The sequence below is a fragment of the Pezoporus occidentalis genome, unplaced genomic scaffold, assembly GCF_034315485.1.
Source record: "Pezoporus occidentalis ecotype Australia unplaced genomic scaffold, CSIRO_AGI_Poc_V1 ctg220, whole genome shotgun sequence".
Classification (NCBI taxonomy): Eukaryota; Metazoa; Chordata; class Aves; order Psittaciformes; family Psittacidae; genus Pezoporus; species Pezoporus occidentalis.
The window spans coordinates 1302097-1316173 of NW_026914073.1; the positions used below are offsets into that span (position 1 = coordinate 1302097).

Genomic DNA, 14077 nt, shown 5'->3' on the forward strand with positions numbered 1-14077 from the left:
GGCAAGGGAGCTGGGAAGAGCATGCCTGTCCCGAGCAGAGGTTAAGGGATACAATCAACACAGCAGTGCTCATGAAGGATGAGTGAGTGGAAAAGGATCCAGCAGGTGAATAACCACTAAGCTGTAGCGAGAGCAAGAGAAGGGGAAGACAGTATTGCAAAGGGCTGTAGAGCAGGGCAAAATTAATCGGGTACTCATTCAAATTGAAATAGGCTTGTTTTGGCATGCATTTCTGAGAAAGGGAAGCAACAGTTTTATGTGCTTCTTCACTGTACTCAAAGTAAGTTTGAGCCAAGCTTTTATATTCTTCCTTTGGGAAAAAGATCATGCTCCATGCAATGGAAGGTTGTTGGTTTTGCTTTTTTTTTCTCAACTGCAGATGAGTATATGTATAACCTTCTTTAAAATATGAATTTTTCTTAATAGGATGTTAAGCTTCTGGGTCAGGTCCATTGAAAACTCAGTTCTGCCTACTGGCTTTTTGCTTCTGAGCCTGAATAATCATTGTTGTTACTCACGCCCACTTGAAAGTTCAGTTCAAGGTATTTTATTAAGTGTATTTGGCAGCAGTCTGCAGCGAAAGAATGGATGATAACTTTGAAGGTGTTGGTAAATCTGTGTATTTTGGTGAATCAGAGATAGGATGCGCTATCATAAAAGTTTAAATTATTTATAGCTGTACACAGATGCAAATTATCAGAACAATTAAGAACTTGGCAGATGCTTATAAGTAATTGTGTTTAATTTGAAGTCCAAAGGGAAAAACTAAAATATCTGCTGAAAATCTAAGCAAGTTTTTAAAGTTTTAATCCGAGAAAAAGGGGAAATAAAATCCCCAGCATAAGTGAAGTTGAAGACAGTTGGATTTTGTGTGCGTTTAAAAGAAGCCCTGACATGACAGAGATTTTTGCAGATGTTATTTGACTACTCAGAAGTGGAATGGTGAAATAATTCTGCGGTAGGCCTGTATAACTGAATCCTGTATAACTGAATTAGTCACCACTGATGGTGCTGTGAGCACACCTGCTGTAATGAAAGATAATCTGAAGATTTTACATCTGTGTCTGCAGTTGCTCAGAGCTTTACCAAACCTTGTATTTGGCCTGAAACTGTCCCTAACAGCTTTAAAATGAAGGGGCTCAGAAATAAAAGACATGTATGGAATTTATGCCAAAATAATCCTCTTTTTTTATTTTCTTTGAAAAAAAAAATGAGTGTAATGCGAGATTTACTGCTTTCTGTTTCTATGAAAATAAGTTTGACCTATATTTCGGAAGCTCTAGTGCCCTCAGGCCTTAAAATTTGGCAGTGGTAGTCTGTGTCAAGGATTTTTTTCTGTGGAAAATCAACCCCAAATGAGCCAAGTGAATAAGCTTTTGAAAAATGCGTAGTTTGCATATGCTCACTGGTAGCTTGCTACAGTTGAGCTGTTGTGCTGCCAGAGACTCCATCTGTCCTCAGTGTTTTCCAGCCGGGGGCTAAAGCAGGGTTTTCCCTGCTCGGCATGACTGAGAGCCATGGCAGACCTGAGAGGGGACACAAGTCCAGGTCTTCTGCATCTCCTGCTCTGTGAGACTTCACAGGAGACATCAGGAAGGAATCTGGTTCAAATACAAACACAGGAATGACGGAAGTCTGTATCTGCCTGGGACAAGCTGAAACAACCCCAGGGACCACCTCAGGAGAGATGGGGTTTGAAGGATTTGGGGTGAGAAGGACAAAACCAGTGGAAATAGGTCTGCCTGGGTGAGGTTTTGCCTAACAGAATGGGATGGGTGGGGGGATTGTACGGAAGGTGACTTCAGAGGGGAACAGACAGACATGACAGCGCCCAAAAAAGCATGTTCCCATCAGAGTCTGGGATGGACCCCAGATTTGCTCAGCTTCTCCAGGTTGGCAGGTCTGTGCGGAGCTGACTGTCAAATCACGGCACTCCTGCAGCACCGGCTGTTGCGCAGAGCATGGCAACATCCTTCCGCTTGCGTTTTCTCCCCCATTAGCTCATGAAGGAGAGGCCCACAGGGCAGTCCGGAGGCTTTCCTCCCTGATGAGCATCCACGCAGGCATGTCTTAAGTTGGAAAGTAGGGGTTTTATTTTAGCTACAATCCAGCACTTCATTTGCTGAAGTGATTTGACTTCTCCTCAGTGATTGAGTCAAAATAGCTGCTCTATTTTCCTGTCTTAGTGATTGCATGTGTGTAATTACACCCATACAGACAGTAACTTCAAAAACTATTTTTGCTTTTAAACCAATTTGAGTGGCCCTTGTTGCCATGAAGATATTCCTTCCCCTCCATCTTTCATATGCAAATGAGTAGTATGATTCTCCTATGCAGATATAGAATTATCTGATTGGAAGACTTACTTAAAAAATATCGCGCCTGTACCGGAAGTTTTGAGTATGACTCTCATATAACTTTACTAGCCATGAAATTGCCTATCCATAAACATGAGATTTAGTGTAGGAGGCTTCTGGATTTTTATTTCTTTTTTTTTTTTTTCCTTTTTCTCAGAGGAGGATTGCCTAGATTTATAAACCCAGAAAGTATTTCTCTGCATTATGGTATCTGCAAAAGCAAAATGTGTTCTGTGGGAGCTACCAGTTTCCTCATAATGGGTAAAATGTACAGGGGGCGAAGAGGGAAGGAGGGGGGATGCTTAAGATGCAGGCAGTGGATGCAGTCAGGGAGGCAAGAAGGGAAAAAATCTGTTCCTCTCTGTAATAAAGACAGGTTCTCTTTACAGTATGGTAAATAGCAGCTCTAATTCTGTCTGAAGATTACTTGAGTTTATAGAACAGGAACTGTGACTCTAAAAAGCATCTCTCAAAAGTATATATTCTAAATGCATGTGCAGTTATGGATAAAATTTGATTAGTTTAACTTGAGATTAGTTGCTAGAGATTAATTAACTGGTGTACCTCCCAGGAAGCACATGGGAAAACTCTCCGCTGCACAAGTGTTGTATCAACTTGAGGCATATGTTTACCCTACTTTCTGAAATCATTTTACAGAGCTCATGGCAGAAATCTGGTCTATTAACTTTTTTTCCTCTCCTTCTCTTTTTTCTTCACAGAAGGAGGTAGAGGAGAGCTCCAGGTTGTACGTGTTGTCCCTTGTAACCAGCCTCTCTTCCTGAAAATGCCTGTGTGTGCATGCCTTGTCTTCATGCAGCTAGTTGTTCCCACTGAGGCGCTGAGATTCAGTTTAGCATGTTATGGTTGTTGAGGAATCGCTAACACTGTGTATGCATTAAGAGTCTGTTCAGTGCTTAATACCTTGTACAAAGAGGAAAACAAGAATGCTTGAAGTGATCTCCGTTCGGTGCTCTGTGGGGTGTGCGTAATGTGCCCAGGCACCGTGTTAGCAGGGTACAAGCTGTTTATCTTTCTAGTCGTCCTCTTTATGAATAGTGTTTAAACCAAGTATTTCCTCATTTTCCGTCAGCTGTATTACTTCATTCCATCTCTGTCTATCTGGTTTGCACATTTACAGCAATTACGGTAAAAAGTACCACTCTGAGATTAAGCAAGACTGTGGATGCTGGGAGCTGTCTGCTGCAGATCCTTTGCCTTTTTAGCTAGCTACAGGCTGCTCCTTGCTTTGAGCAGGGCTGTGTGCCCCACAGAAAGGGCAGGACTTTTCCTTTAGTACCTACAGCTATTACCTCTCCACTCAGGGGGTGGTTGACTCTCTGCTTATCACTCTGTGGACAACAGGTAACTCTCCTAAGAGGATACACAGAATTGTTTTGTTGACTGCTGTGTAATATCCTGTTTTGTGTTTGCAACTGTACCTCATATAGAGAAGTTTCTGGCTCTTAGGTTGTCAGCTGTTATATTTTTTTGAATCTATGCTATGTGGGTTCAGTGCCTGCAGTGCTTCTGCCTCTCCCTTAGTTGTATGAATCAGCCCAGATCAGCTTCCTGGAGTATGCTGAACATTGCATGGCTTCTGGCCTCCATGCAGATCTCATCCTTTGAGTTCGATGAATTTGCATTTCTAAGCTTTATTGGCAGTTTTGTTTCATTCTTGCCGGTAAATGTCTGTCCCTTAGTGCTTTTTCAGGCATGCAAAGATACCTGGTGTCAAATATTGGCGTCAAGTTCTGTCCTCTTCTGGCTTCAGTGCAAAAACACCACAGCCTCCTTTCAGCTGCTCATCTGGCAGCTGGAAAATTGGTACTGGAAGATGTATCAGGTGGAAGGAGCTTCCTGTGGGGCTCTTCAGTAATTATCTAAATTGACTTTCTTGCAGAATATGGAATGTAGAATGAATTTCAAATAATCCCTTGGCTTGTTGCAGCCCTGGATTCCATGTAAAACATAGTGTATTTGGTCAATGAAGACATTGAGCTACAAGACTGACTAGCGTAATTGGGATGATTTAGTTCAGACTAATTCTGCTAATAACCCTGAAGAAATGTTCTAATTAGGCATGACCAGAAGTTTAATTTAGACAGTGAAACAGATGCTCCTTGTTTTAGCCTGATTCAGATTAATCTATAGCTAAATTGAGGCCTTGAGGTTTAATAATGAAGCATGGTATCTGAAAACAAGCTGGGATGATTTTCAAAACAAATAAAAAATCATTATTAGTATTTTGTTATCTGTTTAAGCAAATCATCTTTCCATGGTTTACATCTGTATTTTATCTAAGAGGGTAATGTGCTCGACACAGTACTTAAATGTGATGGAAAGTTACATTGTGAGAAAGCCTTTTATGCGGAGGGATGGATTTATATGGAGAGGGCTAAGAGAGCTGAGGATGTTCTTCCTTATTCTTGTGCTGCTCCAGACTTGGTGATTTATTTATTCATTTTATGCCTCTGTCCATTTTATGGAATTCCTCCTCTACAGAAGTATGTGATTGTTCTGTCCATTAAAGCATCATGTGTATGAGATGAACTGTGACATTTGTGAACTGCAGCTTGGTTAAATAATTTCTGAAGTTACTTTTAAGCCTAGCTGCTGCTTTACCCAACTAAGTGAAAACTCCTGTTTGTTTCATTTTCAGGCTTCATCAAACATTGCCTTTTCTATCATTGAATAATGTGCCTTAAATGATCATGTCTGTTGATGTGTTTAATCCAGGGTATTAATCTTTGCTATTTTGTCACAAGCATTATTTTGCTAACTGTTTCTTGCCTGATAAGAAACTTTAATTACATGGAAAAGGCCTTTCAGCCACTCACTGCAGCATGCTTTACTGTGAGTGAATATACTGCATTACTACGGTAACAGGCACTTTGCCAGCTGAAGATACTTGTTGGACAGTAGGTGTAAAACTGTCGTCCATCAGCATCAGAAATAAAACAAAATTGAATAGAGATGTGGTGGGCTATTTTGTTTACATGTTTGCTTCTCCATCTTATCAGTGCTGCTTTATGTGCTTACTTACTAAAAATTAAGATGAAAATTAAGTGATCAAGTGACAGATCTGTGCAGAGAAGTAAAGCATAAGCCAGCAAAATGCTTTCTGTGACAGGCAGCATGGGGATGTCCAAGTGTTCAATGTGTCTACTTTCACAGCTGTTCCAGTGGTGTTCTCATCTGCCTGTTGTTCGCTTGCCCAGGCTCTGAGCAAGCCATGCTCTCATCAGGGGCTGAACTTAAACAGATCCATGGCTGATGACAAGATCTAGAGCACCTACGGGAGCCCTCCTGGGTCCTGCTTTCAGAAAGTGGGGAGCTCCTGAGCTGCAGAAAAATCCACTGAACAGCATTGCCATTTGCCTTTTTTAAAGGAGTAGGGATACATGGAGTGTTCCTACCCACAACAGTGGTGTAAACTATGGATTGTTTTGTTTAACTGGCACTCCCAGAGGTGTCTGAACCCTGTTAACACTCATGCCAACACTCATAGGTAATTCAGCCTCTGGTTCTTTGACTACATGAGTTGGTGCAACAAGGACCTGCATAGGACTTCTTGGTGACTGCCACCCCTCTGCCACTACGTCATATATAAACTGCCCAACTTCCTTCATTAAAACTGGTTAGGTGTGGTGTCTGCTTCTCCTTTTGAAAGGCTGTCTGGGCTGTCATGGTGAGACACCCTCAAATTTTCATCCTCTGTTTATGTTTAGCTGCAGTTCGTCCATACAATATGTCTATTGAATAAGCACAGGAAAGGGTGCCTTTTGTTGGCGTAAGCTGTCCTGGTCTCCTCCTATAATATTGTGTTTATATCGTCATACTGCTTTGCCATTTTCCTTTGTAAATTCTTTTTACCTTGATATAGAATAAAAAGATTGTATATACCTTTCTGAAGGAGCCTTCCCAGCACAGTACAGAGGCATTTATGGGTTTACTTTTACATAGACATTCCACTGGACATGCTCTATGGATTATGTTTTCTCCTTAAACGGCTCCCAGATTGTCTTAGTGGCTCATTGCCAGTGTGATGACTAGAAGTAAAGTCTGTTGTCATGTGCTTCTCCACTGAGGAACACCTCCTGTGTGGTCAAATTCACGGCAGGCTTTAGGGCTTTGACCTTGCCATTTCTACCATGTTTAATCCTCTGTTGTTGCAGTCTTTGCTGCCATCAGTTCTTTCCACTCACCATCTGAGTTCTGTATCAATAATTCTCCTGTGTTTGTCATCAGCAGATTTTACCAGCAGATCCTGCTTACTCCCACTAGCATCCTCATTGCGTTGTCCGTGGCTGGCTCAGTTACAGTTACTTGTTTATCCACCCTAAAGCTCCCCACTCCTTCTCGGCTTATCCGGCCTTATTAACGTCACATGGCATTGCATCAAAAGTTTTTTGTTGAAATGAGAATTCAGTTGATAATTCATTTTACAGTGTAAAGAAAAATAGTTTCTTTGTTGAACAAAACCCCCATGTTTTCAAAAGTGGTGTGCCATGTGTTGCATTTTTTCCCTGTTTTCCAATTGCCTCCATGTTAATTCTTTCCTTCGTGTTTGTTCTGAAGACTTTCAAGCTGCTGAAGTCAATAATGAGCCTACACTAGTCTAGATCACATTTCCCTCCTTCCCCCACACCTTAACTGTGGGTGCTGAATTGGCTTTTCTATAGTCTCAGAGCATCAGCCCTCTTTTGATGGAAGTCAGGTGCTGCTTCTCTTGGCATTTTCTCAGGGAGGATGCTGCCTGGAGCAAATTACCTCTTTACTTTCAGCAGGTGATAACTCCTGTTTACACACAACCATCACCTCCTTGCCCCTGCATCAATACTGTCACTTACTGAAAGCTCGCTCTTTTGGTTTGTGCGGTTGCACCCTAGAGAAGCTCTTTCTCTTCTCTTGTTTTCTTTTTATTTGTAGGTATAAAAGGCTTGGCAAAAGTAATTAAAAGTAAATGAGAACAAGTACACTTTACCTGGACTGTCAACAATTTGTACTTATCATGTCTCAAAATCTGGGAGATGATGGAGGTTTGTTTCCTGATAATGTTTTCTGCTCTTCCTTTCATCCACACTCCCAGCTGTTCTCCATTGACTCATGGTTGCCTGTAGGAAATGGTTATTGCTTAATTAAGTAAACAACTCTCCCTGGATCTTCTTCCTTTGAACAGGTCTTCTGATGCTCTTGTGGTCTCCAGGCTTCAGTGTTGCCCATGATATTTGTAGTACTTTTATGTCTCAAATATTGGTCACTTGTACTTTGAGTTTCTCAGATAAACTGATTGAAAACCCTGTCACACTAATTGCTTTTGCCAGCAAATGTTGCCACGTTTGTATTTGTCATTCTCTGTCATTCAGTACAGTTGAACTGACTGGTTTTAACCTCAGTCCAGTATAAAACATTGTTCCATTTTAGGTTTGCTTTCTAGCCACAGCTCTTCCAAGTGTTCGAAGGTGAAAGTCCTTCCTTGTGTGCTCTGAAGGATCTGGTTGCATTTCACAAAATCTTTTGACTAGCAGTTGATTCAGATTCCTCTGGGATAAATGCAGGCGTCAGGCTAAGGGCTTTTGGAAGCACAGCTTGGAATGGAGATGGGTAGAGCCTAGCCCTGGTGTGCTGCTCTGGCTGTGTTGGACCATGGGTCTAGGCTCCTCCTGCATGATCATGTAGAAAAGCTGGGGTGTCCATGCAATTATGGATAATGTCAAGTTGTTCAAACCTGTTTAGAGTAATAAAAACTATGTAGTCTTCAGATCTGCCCAGCCCTGGAGTTTTGGAACTAACAAATTAAAAGTTTGGACTTTTGCTTCTGTACAGATTGAGGCATCAGATAGATGCTTTTTTTTCGTTCTTTTATCTGGCATAAAGCTGGAGCCTATTTCCTGACCCATACCCCTTTCTTTTGTTACAATTCTCAAGTTATAAAGTACTTTGTTTTCCATTGTATACAACTTGCAGTCTTTTCATACTGTTGGCAGGCATGATTATCTGAGGTTGGGGTATTAGCTATTAGCAGTGTGTCTTGCTTAGTCCTGTTTGAAAACAGCTTTTATTTCAGGGAGAGCAGGAGAATTTGTGAATTGTAAGCTGGAACAAAGAGGTTTCTGGTTATAGGTAAACCTATAAACCTATCTTTCCCTTACTCAAAATCTTTTGTTTCCTTAAGGCATTTTGCAATTGTTTAGGCACTTCTCAGCCCTGAAGATTCTCAAAGAAACAGAACATCATTCTGTAAACAAATGAACATAATAATGTTACAAATACAAAAGTAGGAACTTGGCTTAAATTCATAAATATTCATCCTCAGAATTGCAGACTGTGGTGTTTTCTGTTATAGTGTGAGATCCCAGTTCACCTGCAATCATCTTGCAAGCGGCAGCCCTTACACCTCTTGGAAAATTAAATACTTGCATATGGATGTGTGGAGCTGCAGTGGGATCTTCCTGCTTAGGGGCTGACGAGTCTTTGCATTTGAGCATGAGCAAAGCTCACCAGTGTCTGTACAAAGTTTCATGTTGATCAATCATTTGTGCATTTCATAAAGTTGCTTTTAATTCATAACAGCTTCATCATGACCATGTTCACCTAGGTGGTGACCATGTTCGCATGAGTGGAGGAGCTCTCCAATAGCTCATGGTTTTGTTTAGTTGGAAATAAAAAGCCAACAGTTGGTCTTTTGAAAGAAGTGCACTGAACAGGCTCTTCAGGTTCCAGTTTAGGTGTTCAGTCAAATTGCATAGCCTGTCTGTGTCTGTATGACTTACCCTGGTATGTTGGTCATCAGAGGTGCTTAAATAGGTTTCTGTATGCATTTGCCTGCATGCAGCGTGGTCTGTTATCCTCTCCTCGGAATATGATCTGCATACATTTCTTGGCATTTTTAGAAACTAATTTCATATTGTTCTTTTCCTTTCCCCCATTTAAGGGTCAAGATGAGGCTGATCCGTCAAAACCACCGTGGCTCAAAGGAGGGTAAGTGGTATTTTGGGACCTTGTTTCCCTGTGTTTATAAGTACAGTGTAATTTGAGGTCTCCAGTTCAATCTAAATAAAAAAATCTGATGTTTTTAGTGGCTGATTTAAGGATTAATCAAGTGGCCACGCCTCACTTAGGGTCAGGCTGCTGCTGTATTTCAGTCTCCTCTTAAGCAGCTGGAGGTGGGCTGCGCAGCTCTTGAAGAGATCTGTTTAAGAACATGTTATGTATAATATGAAACCTGATGGTGGCAAGTGCTTATGCACAGTATTAAACATTCTTATTGAGCACCCCAGGGTGGTCTGGATAAAATCTCTTTTCCTGAGTCAGTCACTGTTGGCACCAGGGAAGGGAGAGAGTAGCTCAGAAAGATTGCTGTGCCTTTCTAGAAGAAAAAAGTAGCTTTGAGGAAGTCTTCTGTCTTTGCAGTGATTTATGTGGTCATTGTAGTATTCAAAACATTGGTAAGTCTGGAAATCATTGCAGTGATCATCATGCCTCTTTTGCGCAGGTGACAGTGAGAGGCCGCGTGTTCTCTCTGCAACATGCTACTCGCAGCAGATGAAGCAGACAAATTCTGATTGTAATTTCACCATGACACTCTGCATAATAGGTGCCAGCGTGGGAGCTGCCTTCCCTAGAATCCCCTCTGGAAAAAAAAAGACCGTGACACACTGTACAGGCTGCTAGGTTATGTGCATTATACGTGATGAGGGTGATACTCTTTGGTGGTGGTGCACTCATTAGGAGCTGATGTAGCAGCAGATTTGCCCTGAAATCTCAGCAAGAGGTTGGCTTGCTACATGCGTAAGTTAATTCTCAAACTATTGAAGGTAGCTTCCTTAATAAAATGCAAAGTTAAATCAGAGGCTTCATTATACGGCTGTCTGGTTTTGGAGTCATTGTTCTATGAGATGTTGGTATTCCCACGAAGCATCCTCCACACCTGCGGATGCTTGGAGCTGCCTAGCAACCCCATGCTTTCCTAAGGAGCCTGGGACTTCAGTGAGCAGGTTCCTGGAGAACTGGCAATTAGCAGGGGCAGAAGAAAGTGATTTATTCTAACTATCAGCAGCACCTTCTCCTGCTTTAACGAGGAGACAATGTACTGAGTTTATTGGTTCACGCACACAGAATGATCTCCCAGCCTGAAAGATGAATACACGTGCAGTCCTGAAATACTTAAAGATGTGTTTTGTCAGTTCAGGGCGAGTTTGCTCTAGTCTGGTAATTTTCTCTTTCAATATGAGATAAAACAGTCTGGCTAATGTAGTTTTGACAAAAGCTCAGCTTATTTGCTGTATCAGCGTATGCAGGGGGTTTACAGAGGAGGTGGTTGTGGGTGGCGAACCTTTAATTGCACCATTAGCTACGTTGTGGTTTATTAGCCACAAAGTACATTAAAGCATTTACGTTTGGTGTTCTCTTTCATATGCAGATTAGGGTATCCTTTGAACGAAGCAATCATCTTCTGTCATTGCAAACCACCTTTGCTTCCTTGAATTTTAAAAATTTAATGGAAGCATCTATATGATATAACTTGTATTAAAAGATGAATACATGCTTCAAGCTGTTTTCACTTCTGGCATAATGCAACAGTAGTTCCCTGTCTATAGGTGCTGGCTTTGGAGAGGTAGCCTCAAAACCAAGTACTGTTGGTATTATTGATCAGTATCTGGATGTAGTATCTCATATCTGTATATTTTATTTACTAGGGCAGATCATCTTTTCTTACAGAAATGCTATTCACTCTTCAATACAGCACTCCATAATAATGCTATAAATATTACATGCATTGCAGAGGAGAGTTACCCTATTAACGTATGAAGCTCCAGTGTGTATATTTGAGGCACTGTCAGTACTTTATGCAAACACTCCCAGTTTTGTTAAGTGAAGTAGAATTTGTGTTTGAATAAAGAGACTGAGGTAGCTGAAAGCATAGGCTGAATAATTTTGAATATTATATATAGTGTACAATATTATTTTGAATAAATTTGAATATTAAGAATTGTTGCTTAGAATTCTTTTTGATTTTAATGTTAAGAAGCTAAAAGCAGGTCATCTTAGTGTATAACTACATGGGTACTAGGATACAGTAGGTGAAAAAAAAAAGCACCTTTCAAATATGTTTGTTCTTTAACAGTCTGGCTTACAACTGGTTTTATCATAAAACTCAGTCTATCTGAAGTATTTTGCAACAAGCCAGACATCTAACTAGACATGTTTCTCAAGCACAATAACTTGTTTAGGCTCATCTTTAATTTGTAGACTGTGCAATTTATATGTTTTCCTTTCCTTGGAAATGCCAGAGTATCACAGGCTCCTTTCAACTGAATTAGGATAAACCAAAAAAAGTCATTGGAAACAAAATGTAAATTCCCAGGTGTGCCATTGACTTCTGTCAGGAGCCATATTTTTGTTTGTGACCATCTTGTTGCATCTTTTCAACGTACAGACTCTCCCTTTGTATCTTGCTTATGCTTTCTATAATAAATCAGAAGGGATTATTGCAGTTCTTTATTGGAAATGAGAGTGGCCTTTATTAAAAATACTATGTGGCCTTGCTGTGAGGATTTCCAGTGTTGGAAAACTGCTCTCATTCTTGCCCAAAGATTCCGATAGTTGTAATTAACTGCTGTAAATCTCCACCTTCCTTAAGTCCGAGTTTGCCTTCCATCCCCAGCTGTGTCAGCTGCCTGAGGGAGGTTTGTGTTCACCATATAGGAGCATGGAGAGGCGAGCACAGTGCAGATGTGACTCATGGTGCACGCAGAGCTGACACTGTTCATGCGGTTAGGTATGACTGCTCACCTTCCCACCAGGCTTCAGCCAGCAGCAGCTCTCAGCTCAGCTAAGGCTCTGACATGTCACCCTCCTACAAGAAAGTCTCTTTACCATTCTAGCTCTCCTCCTTCCTGTAGTTGTGGTGTCCTAGAGCATGTAGTTGGGTGTGGTGTACCAAATCAGCAGAATATGCTGGTTAAAAGAGCCAGTTTACCACACAGATGCATAAAGGCGTAAGCCAGCATGGTATGGGGTGAAAACGAGTGGGTAAGGATAAGAGAGGCATGAAGGTTCCTTTACAGTCTTTGTAGCCAAGAAAAAGGCCTTGGGAACCATATTCTTAGTGGTAGGAATGCATGAAAGGAATGTGGAGATGGGAAGTTAATCCTGGGGAGATTACAACTGGACACAAGAGGAAAAGTTTTCCCAATGAGAACTATCAACCACTGGAACAGTTTCCCTAGGGAAGTGGTGGATTCCCCAGTGTTGAAGACTTTTAAGGTGTGGTTGGACAGAGTGCTGGGACATCTAGTCTAGGTCATGCTTTGCCTGGAAACATTGGACAAGATGATCCTTGAGGTCCCTTCCAAGCTAGTGTTTTGTGATTTACTGGGGGTCTTCAAGCATAGGCTTACATCCATGTGGTGTTAGCAGTGAACAGCAGGATCCAGATACAGTTATCCAGCTTGGTCACATCGGAAGGTTATAGTGTTTTATTTTAGCAGGTTCTGAGTGTTGCTGGGGGTTGGAACTAGATGATCTTAAGGTCCTTTCCAACTCTAACTATTCTGTGATTCTATGATTTTACGATAATGGCCCTTTTGCTCCACCACCACTACCACCAGCAAATGGCAGCTCTTCTGTGAAGAGGTCTGCATGGCTTGAGCACCACAAATGGTCCCTTTTATAGAAATAATCTATTTTCTCCTCAAATGTGAGGCTTTTCCTAATAATTATATGGGCCTCAAAGGCCAGGACTAAGCCTAGAATTAGACGATGGGTAGCAGCATCCTGCCACTATGGCCTTATCACTTTAACATGCTTCCTTCCCAACCACCAACACCAGGCAGGAGCATCTGGATTGTGGTGTGTGAAGAAGATAAACAATTATTTTATTCTTAACTTTACACTTCCTTAAGTGTTATCTTCTGGTTTGTTTTAGTTACTCCAGTAGAGCATCTTGTTCCTCACCCCAGAACCCTAAATTGATTGAATGGAAAGAAAAGGGATAGAGAAAGACTTGGAGACAGGATGTTTTCAAATTAACCAAAGTCTTTTCCTGCCATGGCACTCAATGGCAGGAGTAAACCATAAACTGAGCTCTCATTAAGGAACAAAACATTCTTTTGAAAGCAGAGGTGTGCAGCTCAGTTACCACAGACTAAGCTGCATGTGAATTACTGCCAGGGAGCTCTGGTTCTGCCCTTGGGTGAGTATTTTTGCCAGATCTGTAGCTCTGAAGCACTGGTGCTCTGCAAGCACATCCTCAGTCTACTCTGACCTAGCTCAGGCCTCAGAACTGAAAATAGGAAACTTTTTCAAGTGTGTTAACAACCTTGGTTTATTTTCAGATTGCATTTGCAGTTAACTGATTCTTCCTGTGCTCATCGACTGTGATACTATCAAGGAGGCTTTTTTGTCGTCTCTTTACTGTCTCTCACTGCTGGTGAGAATTTTAATCTTTTTTTTCTTCTCCTGAATTTCCAGGCCTGCAGGTGGTCTCTATGGCATTGATAGCATGCCCGATCTGCGCAAAAAAAAGCCAATTCCACTTGTCAGTGATCTGGTAAGAGATTTGTTTTTGTTTAGCCACACAACCGATTTTGACATATGGTAACATTCATTGTCACTTAAGAGGCTGAACGCTTCCTGTTTTGTTAAATTAATTCTTACATTAAAGACTTAGAAGTTGGTCTTGGAAAAAACTCAGAACAAGCTATGGTTTTGTAGAC

The 14077-nt window shown here is 41.3% G+C and overlaps 1 protein-coding gene across 11 annotated transcripts in view; it reads left to right on the forward strand.

Moving 5' to 3' along the window:
- The window catches only part of UNC13B (unc-13 homolog B), a 212444-nt gene that overhangs the window by 115168 nt on the left and 83199 nt on the right, over positions 1-14077 (forward strand). For 6 of the 11 annotated variants that reach the window (XM_062620418.1, XM_062620422.1, XM_062620421.1 and 3 more), the window contains 3 exons: positions 3077-3102; positions 9292-9338; positions 13833-13911. In XM_062620418.1, coding sequence (XP_062476402.1) covers positions 3077-3102; positions 9292-9338; positions 13833-13911 — 152 coding nt within the window. The remainder of the gene's footprint in view (positions 1-3076; positions 3103-9291; positions 9339-13832; positions 13912-14077) is intronic. The other 5 variants (XM_062620424.1, XM_062620429.1, XM_062620427.1 and 2 more) reach the window with 2 other exon arrangements.